The sequence below is a fragment of the Microcaecilia unicolor genome, chromosome 5, assembly GCF_901765095.1.
Source record: "Microcaecilia unicolor chromosome 5, aMicUni1.1, whole genome shotgun sequence".
Classification (NCBI taxonomy): domain Eukaryota; kingdom Metazoa; phylum Chordata; class Amphibia; order Gymnophiona; family Siphonopidae; genus Microcaecilia; species Microcaecilia unicolor.
Window position 1 is genome coordinate 86,222,728 of NC_044035.1, and position 19,649 is coordinate 86,242,376.

The 19,649-nt window shown below is 48.8% G+C and overlaps 1 protein-coding gene across 6 annotated transcripts in view; it reads left to right on the forward strand.

Moving 5' to 3' along the window:
- The window catches only part of SGMS1 (sphingomyelin synthase 1), a 351,065-nt gene that overhangs the window by 245,481 nt on the left and 85,935 nt on the right, over nucleotides 1-19,649 (forward strand). For all 6 annotated transcript variants that reach the window (XM_030203084.1, XM_030203086.1, XM_030203083.1 and 3 more), the window contains one exon: nucleotides 13,266-13,383. In XM_030203084.1, coding sequence (XP_030058944.1) covers nucleotides 13,266-13,383 — 118 coding nt within the window. The remainder of the gene's footprint in view (nucleotides 1-13,265; nucleotides 13,384-19,649) is intronic.

Sequence of the window (19,649 nt, forward strand, 5' to 3'; positions counted from 1 at the left end):
AAACACTATTTAGTATTTAAATCTGATACTGTCAGCTAGGTCTTTGCACATTCCTGCTTTTCAAATAAAGCTTAATGACCAGGAACAATGTAAATCCCTGCCTAATCAAAAACCTTCAGTAGGGGGAAGGGTATTTGTATGTGCCTTTTGAGTAAGTAGCTCAAGGTGTTACCTTTGAAGTACATAAGAAGGTAAGAATAGCCATACTGGGTCAGACCAATGGTCCATTTAGCCCTGTATCCTGCTTCCAGCAGTGGCTAACAGAGGTCACAAGTAGTAGCAGTGTTCCAGTGTGTATAGAAATTGAATTAGATGATAGAGAAGGAGGAAGAACTGGACACATTCTCTCTACAGATCCTAGTGGTAGTCTAACACTTAGCAGCTTTAGCTTCTCCCACATTGCCCCAGCAGCCCAAGCCTACAGCCTCTGTCTGTTGCCAGATCCACTGTAGGTGGGTGGGTGATGGGGAGAGCAGTAGCCTCTTACCACTCTTTCCCTGCTACTTTTACTCCTGCGCACAATATTTGAGAATTCTGCATTATTTGTTGTGAGTTTTTTTTGTTTATTGATTTTAAAGTTTTAACAAGAGTACACTTGTCTTATGCAATACAGCCAAGTAAATAACAAAAGAAAGGAAAATTACAAAAAGTTAAGAGAAATATTCTCATCAGAAAATTACACTAATAGAAAAAAAAGTTACTTTCCATTTTATAACATATTGTTCTGCTTTCTTAGACCACAGTATCTTGGGGACGTTAAGAATTAGCGAAGATTACAAGGAATAACAGGAATAAGTTATAACAAAACAAAGCTGCGTGTCCCCCCTTCCAATTCAACAGATGTTATTATTTCAGTTGTTTCAAATCAAGAAAAGATTTCAGCTGATCAGGAACATAAAAAAACATATTTTGTCTAACCTAACCTTACAATACATTTACAGGGATAAGCAAGAAAAAAAGTTCCTCCCACTTCTACCGTCCTTGTTTTCATAGCCAAAAAGACTTTTCTTTTCTGTTGTCACATCAGGGTATATCCATATTTTCTCACCTCCAAAGTGAGAGTTGGCATTTGTAAAATAGTCTCTCAAAATAAAATTAAGATCTTGTTCAAAAACAAAGGAAACTAAAAGTGTTGCCCGGTCTGTTACATTATCTAAAGACTGTTCCAATATAGCAGATAAGTTGTTAACATCAAACTTCACATTTTCTGCATTTCTTATTTCTCCTTCTTCCCCTTTGGGGCTAATAGGTGTCAGCTATCGTTGTCTAGGGTTGGTCCCAGGGTCCAATAGGTAGATAGAAATTCTTATTTATTGGCGGAATAGATTCAAGTGGTATTTTTAAATTTTCTAGTAAGTATCTTTTAAATAGTTCAAGTGTTATTTGTAGTGTTTTTGCACAGAATTTTGTCATCCTAAGGACTGACGGTATTATCCTAAGTTTCATAGGTAAAGAGCACCATACTGAAATGGCTTGATAAGGAAATTAAATTGATACAGCTTTTTTGTATATAACTTTCACAAAGGAGGGATAGTAGATAAGACCAGAAGCTCTTGATGAAGATGGAGATAAAGGAAAAGAAAAAAATTGCTCTGGGCATGTACCTCTAAACATCTTATAAACCCAACATGCTAATTAAAGGGAAAAAAAAACCCACACAGGCCTTAATGCGTAACCAATGAAGTTCCATCAAGGTGGGTCATACATGATCTGACCTCTTTTGTCCAATAATCATCCTGGCTGCTGTATTCTGTGTCGCCTGTGATCCAGATACTAGATTACCCGAAAGGAGACAATGTAAACTATTGCAATAATATAATTTTGACAAAATTACCACTTGAGCAAAACTAAAAAGTTTTATTTTAAAAAAAGGAGTGAATTTGTCTAAAACAGTGTAATTTAATTTATAAAATACAGATTTAACAACTGTATCAATATGGCACTTTAAAGAAAAGAATATATCCAAATAGACATCACCCTCCCCATGGCACACCCTCAAATTTGATTCCCCCCCCCCCCCCATCCAAACACTAGTGACACACTCAAGATATCTCTGCTCTCTCCCACCCCCATGGTGCGTACTCTGCTTTCTCTGCCTCCTTCCCAAAATCCTAATGGCATATTCGTATCTTGCTCTGTTGCTCTGCTCACACACCACACCCTCATGGAACACTTGCTTTGTACTGACACTCTCTCCCACCCTTCCCTTTGCACACTCGCCTTGCTCTGCTTCCTCCCCCATCCATGGCACACTCGCCTTGCTCTGCTTCCTCCCCATAGCATACTCGCCTTGGCCTGTCCAACCTCCCACCCTTCGGCACACTTCCCTTGGCCTGCCACCCTATGGCACAGAGACACAGGTCAGGAGGAAGACGTGACCTGCTGTACCTCGGGTCACTTCTCTTGTTGCGCAATCTCTGCGGGGACTCTGGAGAAACAGAATGGTGGCTGCCCTGCAGAATTCTGCACAATTAGCACAGAACGCTGCATTCTGTGGGACTGGGAAATTCTGCACAGAATTCTCCCAGGAATATTCTTTAATAAATACCTTGCTGTGCATCACCTTGAGCACATTATGAATGTGTGATTTATAAATGTGAATACGTAAAAATTCCAGTCATTCAAAGTCTGGTTCCTAGATTTTTGGGCTGGCTCCCAGATCCTTAGAAACTTTGAGCCCTGGCTTATACTACTGCATACTGAATGATCCCCTTACTTGTGCTTCTTGCTTCTTCTGCAGCTGCTGGATCGCCTAGACAAAGAATGTATAGCAGCTTCATTGGCCTGTCTATATAAGTCTTGCTTCCATAGCGTCCCATAGATCAATCCAGAGATGAGTAGGTTATGTCCCTCTACTAGCAAGTGGAGATATAATAAACCTCTGAGGTTCTCTCTATGTGGACCTGTGCATCCATCTTAATCTCAGTATTCTCTCTATCTCAGCAGGTGGATGTACATATCCTATGCTGCTCTCTGGTTGAGCTTTGCTCCCAACTCGTTCCCTCAGGTTTAGTTGAGCTTGGGGGGGATTGGCTAGGCTCAGCCTTTTTGGGGTACACCCGGTGGTGCAAGGTCCCTTCCCTGCCTCTGTTTCCTGACAGCATGCTCTGATTCTGATATTTAGCAGGAGAGCCTCTTAAAAAAAAAAAAAAGAGAGAGAGAGAGGGATCTGGTACAGCTCTGTACTCTGTCTGAGAGCAGGGAGTTCTTTATTCTCTAATACTGTCGGTGAGGAGACAAAGCTGTATTTATCTTTGTTTGTTAAAGGTGGCGATGGACTCCTTTCTGTTCCAGTCCAGGAATCTTCGTGCTGCCACTTGGTGGGGGGGGGGGGGGGGGATCGCAGCCGTTTGTTCACCGGCAGCTGCCATTTTGTTTGGATGCTTTGACAGTGTAAATGGGGCCCTAGACATTTTTTCTTGGGTGGGCACGCTTGTGCGCTTCTCTTGCTGCTCTCTGGGCTTCCCATCGCTCCCCTGCAGCTCGTTGGCTCTCTTGCAGGAGCGCTGGAGTGGTGACTTCCCTGGGTCTCTTGCAGTTTTGGTCTCCTGTGCTGCTTCTAGTGTCCATTGCTGCACATTGTGGCACAATGAGGGGTGTGGCCTTGTCAAAATTAAAAGAAAAAGCCTACATCATCCTGTAAGCTTTTCTGGTGCTGCTGCCCAGTTAGCAGGGACTCTGCAACTGGTTGTATCCAAACAGCCTTATTTCTCTGGAGCTTTGAACAGCCTTATTTCTGTGGACCTTTGTCTCAGCTTGTCTCTTCAGGATGGGTCAGTCCTCCAATGACATTGACAGTGTTTTGTTATTTCTGTGCCTCTTGGGGCCACAGGCTGAACGGTTGTCTCGGCTGAGTTCTGCTAGCACTGGACGTTTAGCCTCCCCGACTTGGACCTGCAGTTTTTATGGCTCCTGGCCTGGGGGGACACAGCTTCCCTGATTTCCTAGACCAGTGAAGGGTGGCCCTTTTGGGACCTTTCTTGGTTGTGCATGGCTTCTCCCGGGGTCGGGCCATTTGTTGTCTTCCTTCGGTACATGACCATGTTATGGTCCTGCCTGTGCTCGTTTCCTTAGGAATTGAATATTGGCAATTCTGCATTTGGGGTGTTCGGAACCTGGCTTTCAGGTCAGGCCCACTGGTTCTATCTAGGAGCTGCTGCCCTGGTTCTCGGACTTGATATTGGCAGGGCATAAGTGCTGACTTTGGTTACCTGTTGTCTCTTGGAGTGGCAGCTATGCCATTCTATCCTATAGAGGTTTGGCCCATCTCTTTTGGTTGGGGATTCTCATTTGTGAATCACGGTCTGTCTTGCCCAATCTGTCCTCCTGGGTTGGGGCAGTTAGCACAGCCATCCTTTTCTTCTGGTTGGTAACTCCTACAAACCAGTTTCCCATAGAGCCAGCAGTCTGCCTTCCTTCAGGCTTATCTTGCCGCTCTTCAGATTCTGGGTGTCTTGGACAATTCCAGCCTCTTCTTGTTTACAGGCCCTGCATGCTTTCCTAGAGCTCTGTTCATGTGTCTGTAGTTAGCCTTGATTACAGGTCCCATAGCCTTGGCCCTGGGTCATGTTGTCCCGTTGACTCTTTGAGGAGGGCCTTGATTCTTGCCTCCCAGCCTTCTATATCTGGATTTCCCCAGGTTGGTCCTTTGCTGATGGGTGGTTGACCCTGGTGGGCAGGCACCATCTCCAGAAGCTTGCCTTGCCCCCCTTTGAAATCTTGCATAACTCTACCTCAGGTCTTGGAGTTTTGCTTGTCCTCAGTTTTGGCTGGTAAAGCTTATCTCGATCTGGAGCCATGCCTAGCTCCGATTAGGGTCATAGAGTCTTGCCTGGCCTCGGTTTCGGGTATGGAAGCTTGCCTAGCTCCGTCTGTAGAGCCTGGTGTGCTCTCAGTTTCAGCAGTGGGAACTTGTCTAGCTCCATTGTTGTCTGTTGAGCCTGGCCTACCTCTGGTCACACGCAGAGGGCTTGTCTGACCCTGGCTTTGGCCATGGAGCTTTGCCAGGCTCTGGCTGTGTTCATGCAGACTTGCCTAGCTCAGACTTTGTCCGAGCAACCTTGCCTAGCTCTGGCTTTGTCTGGGTGGCCTTGCCTAGAGAGAGCTTGAGGAAGCGATATTTGGTGTTTATATTATAAATTATTTGAATGAGGGAGTGTGTCTTATTTTTATTGCTTAAAACCTAATGAACCCTAATACATGAACTGTATCTGACTTAAGTAATCAGTTGCTGTTTGGAGCTCTGTCTGTGGGTCATGAGAGTTTTTGTATAAGTGTGGCTGCCCTTTAGGTCCTGAAGTGTATCCCTTTCCCCCCATTCATAGAATCCCATAACAGGTTTCCATAACATCCAGGAGCCTGTCGGAACTTGGACCAGTGAGCCCCTCACAAGTTTCAGGACCATCTGACAGGGGCTATATATGACTTGCGCCTGTATTAAGACATTCACTGTGTTGTCTCCACCAGTCCGGACAGTCTCCTTCCAACCTTTGTGGGCATCTTGAAACTCCCTCACTTCTCCACCTCTCCCCCCCCCCCCCCCCTCTTAATCCTCAGCATCCTCTCCCCTACCTCATTTTCTCTTCCAGACTGTATCACAGCACGCTGTGCCTTTTGCACACTTCACCCTCCTTTCTGCGCTGCAGGCCACCATCCTCATACTGCTCAGTGGGTAAACTGAGATCTCTGTTCCTCCTTATCCATTCCAGCCCTGTGAGCATGTTAAAACCTCACAAGCTTGGCAATTCCTGTATGCTGATCTCATGCTTTGAGATCATGTACAGGAAGTGTTGGCCTGTGAGTTTTCAATATACTCATGATACTAGCAGAGGCAGAGAGAAGTACCTGTGGCACAGGAACCACACTCATGTACCACAGGGGGAAAAAAGCACTGCTGCAGCATTCAAAATCCACAATTTCACTTTCAGGGACTCTTATGACATTGTGTGGAAGTTACTGGCTGACCACTAAGTATATTGCGTTTCTTCTGTAGTACACAGTTCCAAACTGAAAAGAAAAGATTGATCTTTACTAAACTTGTTGTCAAGTCACAAATCTTAGCTTATTTAAAATAGTCCTTTATAAAAGGAACCCTTTCACTAAGGGCTCCTTTTACAAAGCTGCGCTAGTGATTAGCGGCATGCCAAATGCGACAAAGCCCATTCAGTTCCTATGAGCTTTCTCAAATTTGGCTTACATTAATCACTACCGTGGCTTTGTTGAAGGAGCTCTGTTAATTTGGCAAAAGGTTCAGTCAAAGTCAAATTTTCTTTCATTTCATTTTCATTTTATTTATGATTTTTTATTCTTCATACAAAGAGACACACAACATTTGAGTTTAAAATACAAATTATTGTAGGACCTACCTGTGTACCCCAAAATTTTCTTATTTCTTGCAGAATGCCTAGAACATAAGGCAGTTAGTGCAAGCTGATTTCTTGACCAATTTTGTTTGTTTAATGAATGAATATGGATGTATATTTGTAATCCAACCTGCATAATGCAGAATATAAGTGTTGATATTTCGGTCTGCATTTCGATTAAAAATTTTAATCATGGTTAATTGCATGATTAAAGGTATGTTTACTTTTGTTCCCATTACAGCTCCTTGTAACTTTGGGCAAGTCACTTAACCCTCCATGGTACAGAGTCACAAGAGCTGCAGTGGGAACAAAAATAACATACCATAAGAACATAACATTAGTAGTCATACTGGGTCAGACCAATGGTCCATCTAGCCCAGCGTCCTGTTTTCCAAACAGTGGCCAAGCCAGGTCACAAGTATGTGGCAGAAACCCAGATCGTGGCAACACTCCATACTACCTATTCCTGGACCACATACCGTTAATTGCACAATTAATTATGATTACAAATTTAATCAAAATGCAGCTCTAAAAAAAATAAAATAATAAAAGGTAATGAAAAGAAATACAAAATATAAACTGAAAAGTCACAAATGAAAGAATCTAAAACAGCATGCAGAATAGCTATAAATAGCCTGACGGTTTTCACAGCCTACTTGAGAAATGCAGCCAAATTATTTATTTGAAATACAGTTGCTTCTTGTTCAACTACTTGGTGTAAAAGGAGAAATTTCAATATAAATTCCTTGTACAAGACTATGAGAAATATTTGCATTTTTTTCTGCAAGAAGTGAAACCTGCAGAAAATAAACAGCCGAGTTTCCATCATTTGGTTAGTAATGGCAGTTTTATAGAGCCCTTGCTTTTTAAGTTATGCCGTTTTACTAGTTATAGATCTATTAGAATTAGTAATAAACTTGCTAAACCCATGTCACTGGATCTGTCCCTTCCTCTGTAATCCCTTCCCATGCCACTTTAGAGCAGCTATTAGATAGGGCAGTGTTATGGTACTTACAAGTGTTTAGGTATTTTCAAAGCAGGAACTCAAATTACAGTGTTTGTCATGTGTCTTGTGTGTTTGAATAATAACTTTATTGCGTTAGGAAAAAATGTTGAATACTTTTTCTGAGAAGCAATGTTTAATGTTGCGAGATAAGCTACAGAGATTTTCATTCATTTATTCTTTGTCATCAAGCAGATGAATCCATTACGAGTGGGTTGTGTCCATCAACCAGCAGGGGGAGATAGCACTGAAAAACCATAGTGCCTCTTGACCAGCTAGCTCCATCTGCATCTTCAGTATTCTCTATCTCCCCAGCTGGGTGGTTGCAGCTTGTTCAAGCTCCTTTAGAAAATCTGCCTGTGCTTTTGCCAGTTGTAGCAGGGGTGTTGTGGCTGGTGGTGGCCACTTTAAAGGCGAAGAGGTTAGCCCTTTCCCTGCCTTACCCGGCCCCCGATGTGGAAGTAGACAAATAGGCAAGGCCTGTCCCTGTCTTTACCCACGCTGTGGATGCCTTTCCCACGCTACTGATCCTCCGGAGTTGGAAATTTGCCTCTTTCGCTGTAGCCTCAAACTTTCCTCACAGCGTTAAAATAAAAAAAGAGGTTTTCTTCTGATTGTGCAGCGTGACCAGAGCTCGGAGACTCGGTCTGGTGAGGTAAGAGCATTTTGTAGCTCCTCCGGGGAGGGCCCGCATTCTGGACGATTTTGGCGCAAATCCGCCATTTTGAATTTCCGCTGCTTTGGCGATGGCTGCTGAGAAAGTAAAGCACTGTTCCATTTGTGGCAAGTGCAAATCTGCAGCGGGGCTCTGTAAGGTGTGCTTTTCAGGCGGTAGAGCCGGCCAGAGCATGGCGAGCGATGTTCCTTCCCGCTCCGTGGAGCTGGCAATGGGCGCCATTTTGGAACAGCATGGCGCGACCCCCACTGAGGCGGAGGGGTTTGAGCTTGGAGGGGTGCCTCGTGTAGAGGTTAATAAAAGAGCTGTTTCCCCCGGACTGGAACCAGAAGGCCAGGGTGAGCCATTTTCCCCTGAATTTGTTTTATTGCTGCATAATGCATGCATGTTAAAAAGAGCTCTTCCGCAGGGGTCCTCTGCGGCCCTGCTTTCTGTATCCCCTCCAGTGGAGTCTGGCCTTGGATTATCGTCAGGCGCGTTTTCCCTTGACAGATGGCCGCAAGACAAGCGCAGAAGGGTGTATTCCCCTTCAGAGAGTGGTGCACCCCCTTCCCCCCCCCCCACCCCCCCCCGGTCAGGATGTGAGGACTCTGAGGGGTCTGGCAGGCCTTCGTGGTCTGGAGAGCCAGAACATGGTGCAGGATTGTCACTGAATCAAGATGATCCTTTCGCGGTGAGGATTTTCCACCGCGATGAGCTGCCAGCGCTTGTTACTGATGCCTTGCAGGTCCTCTCTATAGAAGACCCTGGGAGTACTGAGACCTCCTCCGGTAATCCGAGAATGGCAAGTACTAAGAAGCCTGCTCGAGCCTTGTCTTTGCATGACTCCATCCAATAGCTTATCACGGCTCAATGGGCTGACGCCGAGGGGCCTTTGAAAGTCGCCAGGGCTATGGGGCAATTATTCCCTCTAAGTGAGGAGCATTTGGCACACCTAGCAGTGCCTAAAGTAGATGCCCTAGTCACGGCTGTGACAAAGAAAACTATCCTCCCAGTGGAAGGAGGAGTTGCCCTGAAGGACATGCAGGACCGTCGCCTGGAGGCAGCTATGAAACAGTCCTTTGAAATTTCAGGCCTATCCTTACGGGCGTCTGCATGCAGCTGCTACGCTGCACGAGCCTGCCTCGCTTGGTTACAACAGGCAGTGGAACAGCCCGGAGATGGAGCAGAGCCCCTTACAGAGGTGGCACCGTAGATGGAGTCGGCCTTGTCATTTTTGGCTGACGCCCTTTATGATCTGGTCAGAGCTTCGACTAAACAGATGCTTGTAGTGGTGGCGACTCGCCGTCTTCTGTGGCTATGGTATTGGGCAGCTGACATGGCCTCTAAGCAAAGGTTGGTGAAGTTGCCCTTTCAAGGCCTCCTATTTGGTGAGGAGTTGGAGAAAATTGTGAAAGGCCTGGGGGATGCCAAACCCCAGCGCTTACCCGAGGATAGGCCGTGGCCTTCTTTCAAGGGTCAGGCACTTCCCTCCTCTTACAGACCTCGCTTCCGTGAAGCTAGAAGGTACCGCCCGGGGCGTTCTGCTGCGTTCACTTCGCATGCCGGTTTTCAGCAGAGGAACTCCTTTCGCTCAGACAAACGTTCCGCAGCAGCAGGCTCAAGACCTGGAATTCAAGGGTGACCCTCTCAATGATGGTGCGCCGGCCCCCTCCTCAATTCCTGTGATAGGAAGACGACTTTCCCTCTTTCTCGAGGAGTGGGCCAAGATTACCTCAGATCAGTGGGTCTTGGACCTGATCAGAGAAGGCTACAGAATAGAATTCAATGCCCCGATAAGAGACGTGTTTGTGGAGTCCCGATGGTGGTTCTGCTGCCAAACGGGCGGCGGTAGAGGAGACCTTGCAAGGCTTGATTCACATTGGGGCGGTTTCCCCCGTGCCTCCCGCCGAATGCGGCTCTGTCCGTTACTCCATTTACTTCGTGGTGCCGCAAAAGGAGGGTCTTTTTGGCCTATCCTAGACTTAAAACAAGTCAATAAGTCTCTGAACGTGCGGCATTTTCAAATGGAAACCCTGGGCTCCGTCATAGCGGCGGTACAGCCAGGAGAGTTTCTCACGTCTCTGGACCTTGAAGAAGCTTACTTGCACATACCAATTTGGCCCCCGCACCAGAGGTTTCTGCGTTTTGCGGTGATGGGAAAACATTTCTAGTTTCGGGCCTTGCCTTTTGGCCTCGCCACAGCTCCCCGAACCTTTTCCAAGGTAATGGTGGTAGTAGGTGCTTTTCTCAGGCGAGAGGGTATCCGAGTTCTCCCGTACCTAGACGACTGGCTCATCAGAACAGACTCTGCAGAAGAGAGTCATCAGGTTACAGCCAGAGTGGTCTTAGAACTGCAATCTCTGGGCTGGGTTGTCAATATAGCCAAAAGTCACCTGACCCCCTCTCAATCTCTAGAATATTTGGGGGTCCGGTTCGACACAGCCTCGGGGATGGTCTTCCTACCCGAGCAAAGGCGGTCCAAGCTTCAGAACCAGGTCCGTCTGCTCCTGAGGATGCCTCGCCCACGAGCTTGGGACATAGTCCAGCTGTTGGAGTCGATGACGGCCACTTTGGAAGTGGTGCCATGGGCGAGAGTGCACCTGAGACCTCGGCAGTGTTCCCTGCTTCAACGATGGTCTCCAATATCTCAGGATTCTCAATGCAGACTCACGTGGCTCCCTGCGGCCCGGCTCAGTATGGATTGGTGGCTCTCAGACAGCATGCTATGGTGAGGAATGCCGCTAGCGCTCCCCGATTGGTGCCTGGTGGTAACAGATGCCAGCCTGAAGGGCTGGGGTGCACATTGCCGGGGAACGCATGCCCAGGGTCTTTGGACACCCGAGGAGTCGGCGTGATCCATCAATCGTTTGGAGTTGAAAGTGATTTTCCAGGCGCTTCTGGCCTTTCAATTGACCCTGGAAGGATTGGATGTCAGAGTTCTGTCGGACAACACGACAGCAGTGGCCTACATAAATCGCCAAGGAGGTACTCAGTGCTTAGCACTAGCAGCGCAGGCCGTGCAGATTTGCCACTGGGCCGAGCTTCATCTGCAGTTTTTGTCAGCAGCTCATATTGCAGGTCAGAGGAACGTGCAAGCCGATTATCTGAGCAGGAATCAGATCAACCCAGTGGAGTGGGAACTTGCAGACGAAGTATTCCTGCAGATATGTGCCAAATGGGGAAAGTCCATAACGGATCTTATGGCGTCAAGCACAAATGCCAAAGTCTCATGCTTCTACAGCAGACGGAGAGATCCTCGCTTGGCAGGGTTGGGTGCCTTGGCTCAACCCTGGCCTCAGGGCCTCCTGTATGTGTTCCCTCCGTGGCCCTTGATAGGGCGAGTACTCCTGCGGATTCGGCTCCACCAAGGAGAGGTGGTTCTCATTGCCCCGGATTGGCCCAGGAGGCCGTGGTATGCGGAGCTCCGGCGGATGCTGGTAGAGGATCCCCTGCCGTTACCTCTGGTGCCAAACCTGTTGTCACAGGGCCCGGTGACCATGGATGACGCCTGCCGCTTTGGTCTTAAGGCATGGCTATTGAGAGGGCACAATTGAGAGACAAGGGATATTCCATTAAAGTCATTTCCACTCTCCTACAGGCCCGCAAGCGTTCCACTTAAGTGGCTTATGCTAGGATTTGGCGCCAGTTTGAGGCTTGGTGTGCTTCTAAAGCGATTACACCCATGCGGGCTTCTGTCTCGCTGATACCCGACTTTTTGCAGGATGGTTTACAAAAAGGCTCGGCCTATAATTCCCTGCGTGTTCAAGTGGCAGCCTTAGCATGTTTTCGAGGGAAGGTCGCTGGCCTCTCTCTGTCTGCTTGCCGGGATGTGACACTGTTTCTTAGAGGGGTGTTTCGGCTCCGTCCTCCCGTGCGGGCTCCGTGTCCGGCCTGGAACCTGGGGTTAGTTTTAAAGGCCCTTCAGTGTTCGCTCTTCGAGCCGCTTAGGCGAGCTTCGGAGAAGGATGTGACCGTAAAGACGGTCTTTTTTGGTGACCGTGACATCGGCGAGATGGATATCTGAGCTCCAGGCGTCTTTCCTGTCAAGACCCATTTCTTCAATTTTCAGAGTCTGGAGTAATGGTACGTACGGTGTCTTCCTTCATGCCTAAGGTGGTTTCAGCGTTTCACCTAAACCAGCCTATTTTCCTGCCCTCCTTTTCTAAAGAGGAATTTCCAGAAGCCTATGAGCAGTTGCACCTTCTGGATGTGCGAAGGTATCTGTTGCAATATCTGCACATGTCAAATGCCTTCAGGACCTCTGACCATCTTTTTGTTCTTTTGTCAGGTCCGTGCAGAGGGTCTCCAGCGTCTAAGGCCACTATAGCTCGTTGGCTCAAAGAAGCTATCTTTTCAGCATATCTGCTATCTGGCCGGCCTCCGCCTGAAGCCTTTAAGGCACATTCCACAAGAGCGATTTCCTCTTCTTGGGCTGAAACTGGAGCACTCTCTCTTCAAGAGATATGTAGTGCAGCTACTTGGGCTTCTAAGCTCTCGTTTGCCTGACATTACAAGCTGGATGTGGCTGCCAGAAGAGACGCGCTTTTTGGAGCACAAGTGCTGGCGTGTTGTGTGGCTTGTTCCCACCCTATCTAGGGATTGCTTTGATACATCCCACTCATAATGGATTCATCTGCTTGATGATAAGGAAGGGAAAATTAGGTTCTTACCTTTGTAATTTTCTTTCCTTTAGTCATAGCAGATGAATCCATGAGCCCTCCCTCAGTGGTTCATTATGTGATTTATGTTACTTTTATGTTCAGTTTTTCCTGCAGATAGGTTCCCTCATTGGGAGAAGTTGGAAAACAGTCTTCAGGATTTCTTTTCTGTTACTGGAGGATGAGTTCATTCCCTCCAGGAGGATGAGTTCATTCCCTCCTTTGAATTATAGCTCCAGTTTTGGGGCATTCATCCGCTGTGAGGAAAGTTCATGTTATTATGCTTTGCGGTGTATCACTGCTTTGAAATCTTCAAATACTTAAGAGGCAGATGGAGCTAGCTGGCCAAGAGGCACTATGGTTTTTCAGTGCTCTGTATCTCCCCCTGCTGGTTGATGGACACAACCCACTTGTAATGGATTCATCTGCTATGACTAAAGGAAAGAAAATTACCAAGGTAAGAACCTAATTTTCCCTTTTGCATTTGGTTTTGTAATTTTTGATAGGGGGGAAGAATCAAGATGCACTTTTTAAACTAGGATTTGTGTTTAAGTATATGATGACTTTTTTTTTTTTAATTCTAGATCTATTATTAGTAGAAGATTTTTCTGCATAGTTGGCACACTCTACCTGTATCGTTGCATTACAATGTATGTAACTACACTCCCTGTACCTGGAATGCATTTCAATTGTTCTCCAAAGGTAGGTCATTAAGTTTGTAACTCTTCTGTATGTAAATGTTAAGTTATTAGTACTAATCTCTTTTACATTAGAACAAACGTGATACCATCATGGTTATCAAACTAATAAATACAACAAGAGCACAAATCTGCTGAAGTTCTCAGGAAGTCTAGTTCAGCGAGTTTGATTTTTGCAGATACAAAACCAAGAAATGTTAAAAGTCCAGATTTTTTTTTAATGATTAAGAAATTGCAGGAGAAAGTTTCCAACAAATTCTACTTGATTGTCTGATTTGTGACTTTTCATCTAGGGTTGTATATACATTTGCGCAGTTGTTGTCATTGGGGGAGTGGGTGGGAGGGAGGTAACTTTATGAATAAACTTTTTTCTTCATATAAAGCCTGTTCTATATACAGAAAAGGTCTTTTATCAAATTCTATGATTGCATACACCTGTAAAAACTATAAACATAGAAAGTGTGCATTTGCTTTTATGTAATCTATGTGTAGGCCTTTCCAGGGGTATATTTAGGGTTCAGCAAGGACGGAGTTGCAGTGTATGCGTGTATTTTATGAACTATGTAAGTAGACACGGACACACACACACAAATCTATTTCACAGCATTTACGCTATACTGGGGCTAAATTCTTGAGTCCATTTCATAAAGGTACATAGGTGCTTGTATTAACTTTATATATAAAATTACAAAAAATAAATCACTCTTCACTAGTGCAACAGCAAAAAGACCACTACACCAAATTTTCAAAATTAATATTTCATGGCGTCCCACAGATCAATACAGAGACTTATAGGTTGTGTCTCTCTACCAGCAGGTGGAGATAGAGAGAACCTCCGAGGTTTGTTATATGTGACCTGTGCAGCCAGCTGAACTTCAGTATTCTCTCTATCTAGCAGATGGAGGGACATCTCTGTGCAGTTCTGGTTTGATCTGGCTACTGGTGTCCTTTGGGCCTAGTGTAGCACAGACAGGGGTTGAGTGGCTGTTTGCAGCTTGTGGTGTACACCTGGTGGTGCCAAGTCCCTCCCGGTCTCCCCCTACCTTTCCTCCGTCGCCCGGGGCTGTTGGCCTGATCGGGTGTTTCCTTTCTCGACTGACTTAAAAAAAAAAAAAAGGTAAGGGACTTTGTTTTTGTTTAATCATACAGAGGAGCTAGACGTTCTGCCGAGTCAGTTTTGGGGCAGGCATTTGTGAAGCATGTCGGTGCCTTCTGAGGCAGCTAAGCAGTGCTCCCGGTGTGGGGGCTGGAGAGCAGCATCAGAGGAGTGTGAGCCCTGCCACCATCAGCCCGCAGTGGGTGTTCAGCGCGACGTGGGTTCCCCATCGGGTGAGTCGGAAGTGCAGGGGATAGTTTTGGCGGTTTCCTCAGGCGCAACCCGCTCCGCACATGGCAGTTGATAGACAAGAGGCGCAGCGTGCTTCTGTGGCACAGGCTCTAATGGAGGGAAGCGATGTACAGGGACAGGGAAGTCCCTTGCAGTTCCTTTTCCCCCGGATTTTGTTTTATTAATGCACAATGCCTTTCTTTTGAAGAACTCAGGAGCTTCTCTTCAGGCAACCCCGTCTCTTCCTCAGCAAACTTTGGTTGCTTCAGCCTCTATCTTTCCTGCCAAAATGTCCCTGGGTGGAGATTTTGGATCCCGAGGAGCTATCTGACACAGATGGCCCGGTTTTGTCTCGGGGCTCTCCCTCAGAATCTTTGGATTTGACAGATGGTCACCCTGCCCTCTGAGGTGGGGGGTGATCCGACGGCTGCCCGCCTTTTTCACAGGGAAGAGCTTCCCTCCCTGATTGTTAGGGCTTTTGAGCTTTTGGCCTATTTGTCAGGGGGAACAGGTCTGGTGCCCTCTTATGTCTGGCACCAGATGCCCACCTCATTCCTTTCATGTGCATGAGGCCATGAAGATCCTTATTTCGGCGCAGTGGGATACGCTGGATAGTGGGCTTTAGGTTGCTTAGAGCTATGTTGCATCTTTACGCACTACCTGCTCCTGACTTAGACTTGCTGAAGGTCGCTACGGTGGATTCCTTAATCACAGCAGTTACTAAGAAAACCATTCTCCCTGTGGAGGATGGCACGGCGCTCAATGACCCTCAGGATCGTAAGTTGGAGACTTGCTTGAAGCTGTCTTTGAAGTAGCGTCCCTTTCCATATCATCATGCTGATCAATCCATAGACTGGTGGGTTGTGTCCATCTACCAGCAGGTGGAGATAGAGAGCAATCCTTTTGCCTCCCTATATGTGGTCATGTGCTGCCGGAAACTCCCCAGTATGTTCTCTATCTCAGCAGGTGGTGGTCACACACAGCAGCAGCTCTGGCTAGGTCTCCAAGCCTAATTTTTAGGTTTTGTTGAGTACCTGGGATTGGGGCTCTTCTTGAGCAAGTGTAAACCTGGTGGCGCCAGGTCCCTCCTTTTCTCCCCCCTCCCGCTGGCTCCGTTAAAAAAAAAAAAAAAATTTTGGGACGTCCATAAAGGCGTTTATTTCGACGTTTATTTAAACATTTATTGCAGCTACTCACTGGGACATCAGGTCGTTACAGCTCGGAGCGAGAAGCAGGTAATTTTTACCTTTTTATAGCTGGCAGGGGGTTCCCCGATCGATCTCCACGTGGCCTATGGCGTCGGAGGGCAAGGGCGCGAAGAATCGCTCCCCGGACCGCGTGTGCGCTTCTAGTGGGGATGCGGGGGTCTTAAAGTCTGATTCGCCCTTGTTGGGTGTCAGTTCGGAGGCCGGTCAGTGTCCCGGGTCTTCCTCCGGTGCGGCGGTTTTTCCCGCCATAGACGCCTATCCCCCGCTGCTCACCTCCGCCATCTTGGCCGGCCACTCTGCTCGGACGGCTTCTTCTTGGCCCGCCCTTGAGCTGGGAGACGTTAATGCCATGGCCGCCCTTGATTTGGGCGACGGCAAAAAAGCGGCTAAAGTTAAGCGCCGTTCTTCCCGCGCGGCTCCTTCGCGGAGTGTCACGCCGGACGCCATCTTGGATGCGCAGCATGTTTCTCCCCCGCTCTTGCGAGCGCCGGTTGAGGGTGCATCAAGGGCTGTGGCCCAGGCTGCTGAAGTGCACAGTCTGGGGGGTTTCTCCCCCGAGTTTATTTTGCTGCTGCATCAGGCCTTCCTTATGCAAAACGCTGCCCCTTCTCCCTTGTCCGATAAAGGGGTTGAGGCCCCCGGAAGTAAACGCCCTCGGGTGGATTCCCAGGCCTTAGAGGACTCTGTTTCCTCTGATGTAGATGAGGGCAGCGTATCTGAGTTCTCCCAACGTTCCTTTGGGGATTCCTTGGAGGAGACGGATTCCCGCTCGGATGGAGCGGATGACCCCTCTGCAGCGCGGATCTTTCGCTCAGAGGATTTGCCCAACCTGTTAGTGCAGGCCATGAGCATTTTGAAGATTTCCTCTCCAGAGGACGTCTCTCCCTCAGCCCCTGTTGGCTCCGCCATTATGCTGGGGATGAAGCACCCGCCTAGAACCTTCCATGTGCATGATGCCATGCACACCTTAATTTCGGCTCAATGGGATGTCCCGGAAGCGAGCCTCAAAGTGGCTAGGGCTATGTCCCGCCTCTATCCTTTGCCTGAAAGTGAACGGGAGGTCTTTCTTTGGCCTACCGTGGATTCTTTAATCACTGCGGTGACTAAGAAAACGGCGTTGCCGGTGGAAGGTGGCACGGCCCTGAAGGACGCCCAAGACAGAAGATTGGAGGCGGCCTTAAGGTCGTCCTTCGAGGCGGCTGCCTTAAGTTTGCAGGCCTCAGTTTGCGGCTCCTATGTGGCCAGGGCGTGCCTCACGATTGTGCAGCGGGCTTCCCCTTCGGATCCTTCCTTGAGGGCTGATTGGCCGGCCCTGGAATCGGGCTTGGCTTATTTGGCAGACTTACTGTATGATGTCTTGAGAGCCTCGGCTAAAGGTATGGCTCGGACAGTCTCTGCGCAGCGGTGGCCTTGGCTGAAACATTGGTCTGCTGACCACGCCTCTAAGTCCCGCCTGGCTAAGTTGCCTTTCAAAGGCAAGCTGCTCTTTGGGGTCGAGCTGGACAAAATTGTGACCGATCTCGGCACGTCTAAGGGCAAGAGGTTACCAGAGGTCAGGGCTCGGGCCAGTGCTCGCCCTGGTATCTCCAGAGGACGGTTTCAGGAAGCCCGTCGGTACCGCCCGGGCAAGTCGGGCTCCTCTGCCCCCTCTTCCTTCAAGAGGAATTTCTCCCCCAAGCAGCATTCCTTTCGCAGAGACCGCTGTCCCGGAGGTGCGCCCTCCGGTCCTCCCCCAGGGTCTCTTACCCAATGACGGGGTCCTGGTCCATGGCCCAGTGCAGATTGGAGGACGCCTGTCCTCGTTTCTGGGCGAGTGGACCAGGGTAACTTCAGACGCTTGGGTGCTGGAAGTCATCAGAGACGGCTACAAGCTAGAGTTCTGCCGACCCTTAAGAGACGGGTTTGTACTCTCTCCCTGCAAGTCTCCGGTCAAAGCTGTGGCAGTGCAGCAGACCTTGGTCAATCTGCTCCGCCTGGGTGCGGTCGTTCCGGTGCCAGAAAATCAGCTTGGCAAGGGACGTTACTCCATTTACTTTGTGGTACCAAAGAAAGGAGGTTCTGTACGGCCTATCCTCGACCTCAAAGGGGTCAATCGGGCCTTGAAAGTTCGGCACTTTCGCATGGAGACTCTCCGCTCTGTTATAGCGGCAGTGCAGGCAGGGGAGTTCCTGGCATCCTTGGACATCAAGGAAGCGTACTTGCATATTCCCATCTGGCCTCCTCATCAACGCTTTCTGCGTTTTGCAGTCCTGGGCCGACACTTCCAGTTCAGAGCCCTCCCGTTCGGGTTGGCTACTGCTCCGCGGACCTTCTCCAAAGTAATGGTGGTCATCGCGGCCTTCCTGCGAAAGGAAGGAGTACAAGTCCATCCTTATCTGGACGACTGGTTGATCCGAGCCCCCTCTTATGCAGAGTGCGGCAAAGCTGTGGACCGGGTGATTGCTCTTTTGAGCTCCCTGGGGTGGATCATCAACTGGGAGAAAAGCCAGCTGCGCCCGACTCAGTCCCTGGAATATCTGGGAGTTCGATTCGACACCCAAGTGGGCAGAGTGTTCCTGCCGGACAATCGGATTGTCAAACTTCAGGCTCAGGTGGACCAGTTCCTAGTAGCCTCTTCGCTTCGGGCTTGGGACTATGTGCAGCTGTTGGGCTCTATGACGGCCACGATGGAAGTAGTGCCCTGGGCCAGGGATATGAGACCACTACAACACTCTCTGCTGCAGCGCTGGACTCCGGTGTCGGAGGATTATGCTGTGCGCCTTCCCTTGGACCCAGCAGTGCGCAAGGCGCTGAGCTGGTGGCTGAAGACAGACAAGTTGTCTGCAGGGATGCCTCTTGTGACCCCCGAGTGGATTGTTGTCACGACGGACGCCTCTTTGATGGGCTGGGGAGCCCACTGCTTGGGAAGGACAGCGCAGGGGCTCTGGTCTCCTGCAGAGGCAAAGTGGTCTATCAACCTCCTGGAACTCAGAGCCATTCGGTTGGCGCTTTTGGAGTTCCTCCCGGTACTGGCGTTGAAGCCAGTACGGGTCCTGTAGGACAATGCCACGGCTGTGGCCTATGTCAACCGCCAGGGAGGTACCAAGAGCGCCCCTCTAGCCAAGGAAGCCATGAATCTATGCCAGTGGGCGGAAGCGAACCTGGAACAGCTGTCAGCTGCCCACATTGCCAGAGTCATGAATGTCAAGGCGGACTTTCTCAGTCGCCATACCTTGGATCCCGGAGAGTGGCAGTTATCGGCTCAGGCGTTCTTGGACATCACGAAGCGCTGGGGCCAGCCGAGCCTATATCTGATGGCGTCATCGGCCAATTGCCAAGTGCCACGCTTTTTCAGCAGAGGACGGGACCCTCGATCTCTGGGAGTAGATGCTCTTCTCCAACAGTGGCCAACACAAGAGCTTCTCTATGTGTTCCCGCCCTGGCCCACATTGGGCAGGGTACTAGACCGGGTGGCAAAGCATCCGGGCTAGATAATCCTGGTGGGTCCGGACTGGCCCAGACGTCCCTGGTATGCGGACTTGATCAGGCTCTCAGTGGACGACCCTCTGCGGCTGCCAGTGGAGCAGGGCCTGTTGCATCAGGGTCCCGTGGTGATGGAGGATCCCTCCCCCTTTGGTCTTACGGCCTGGCTATTGAGTGGCAGCGTCTGAGGAAGAAGGGCTTCTCAGACAAGGTCATCGCCACTATGCTGAGAGCAAGGAAGCGCTCTACTTCTACTGCTTACGCCAGGGTTTG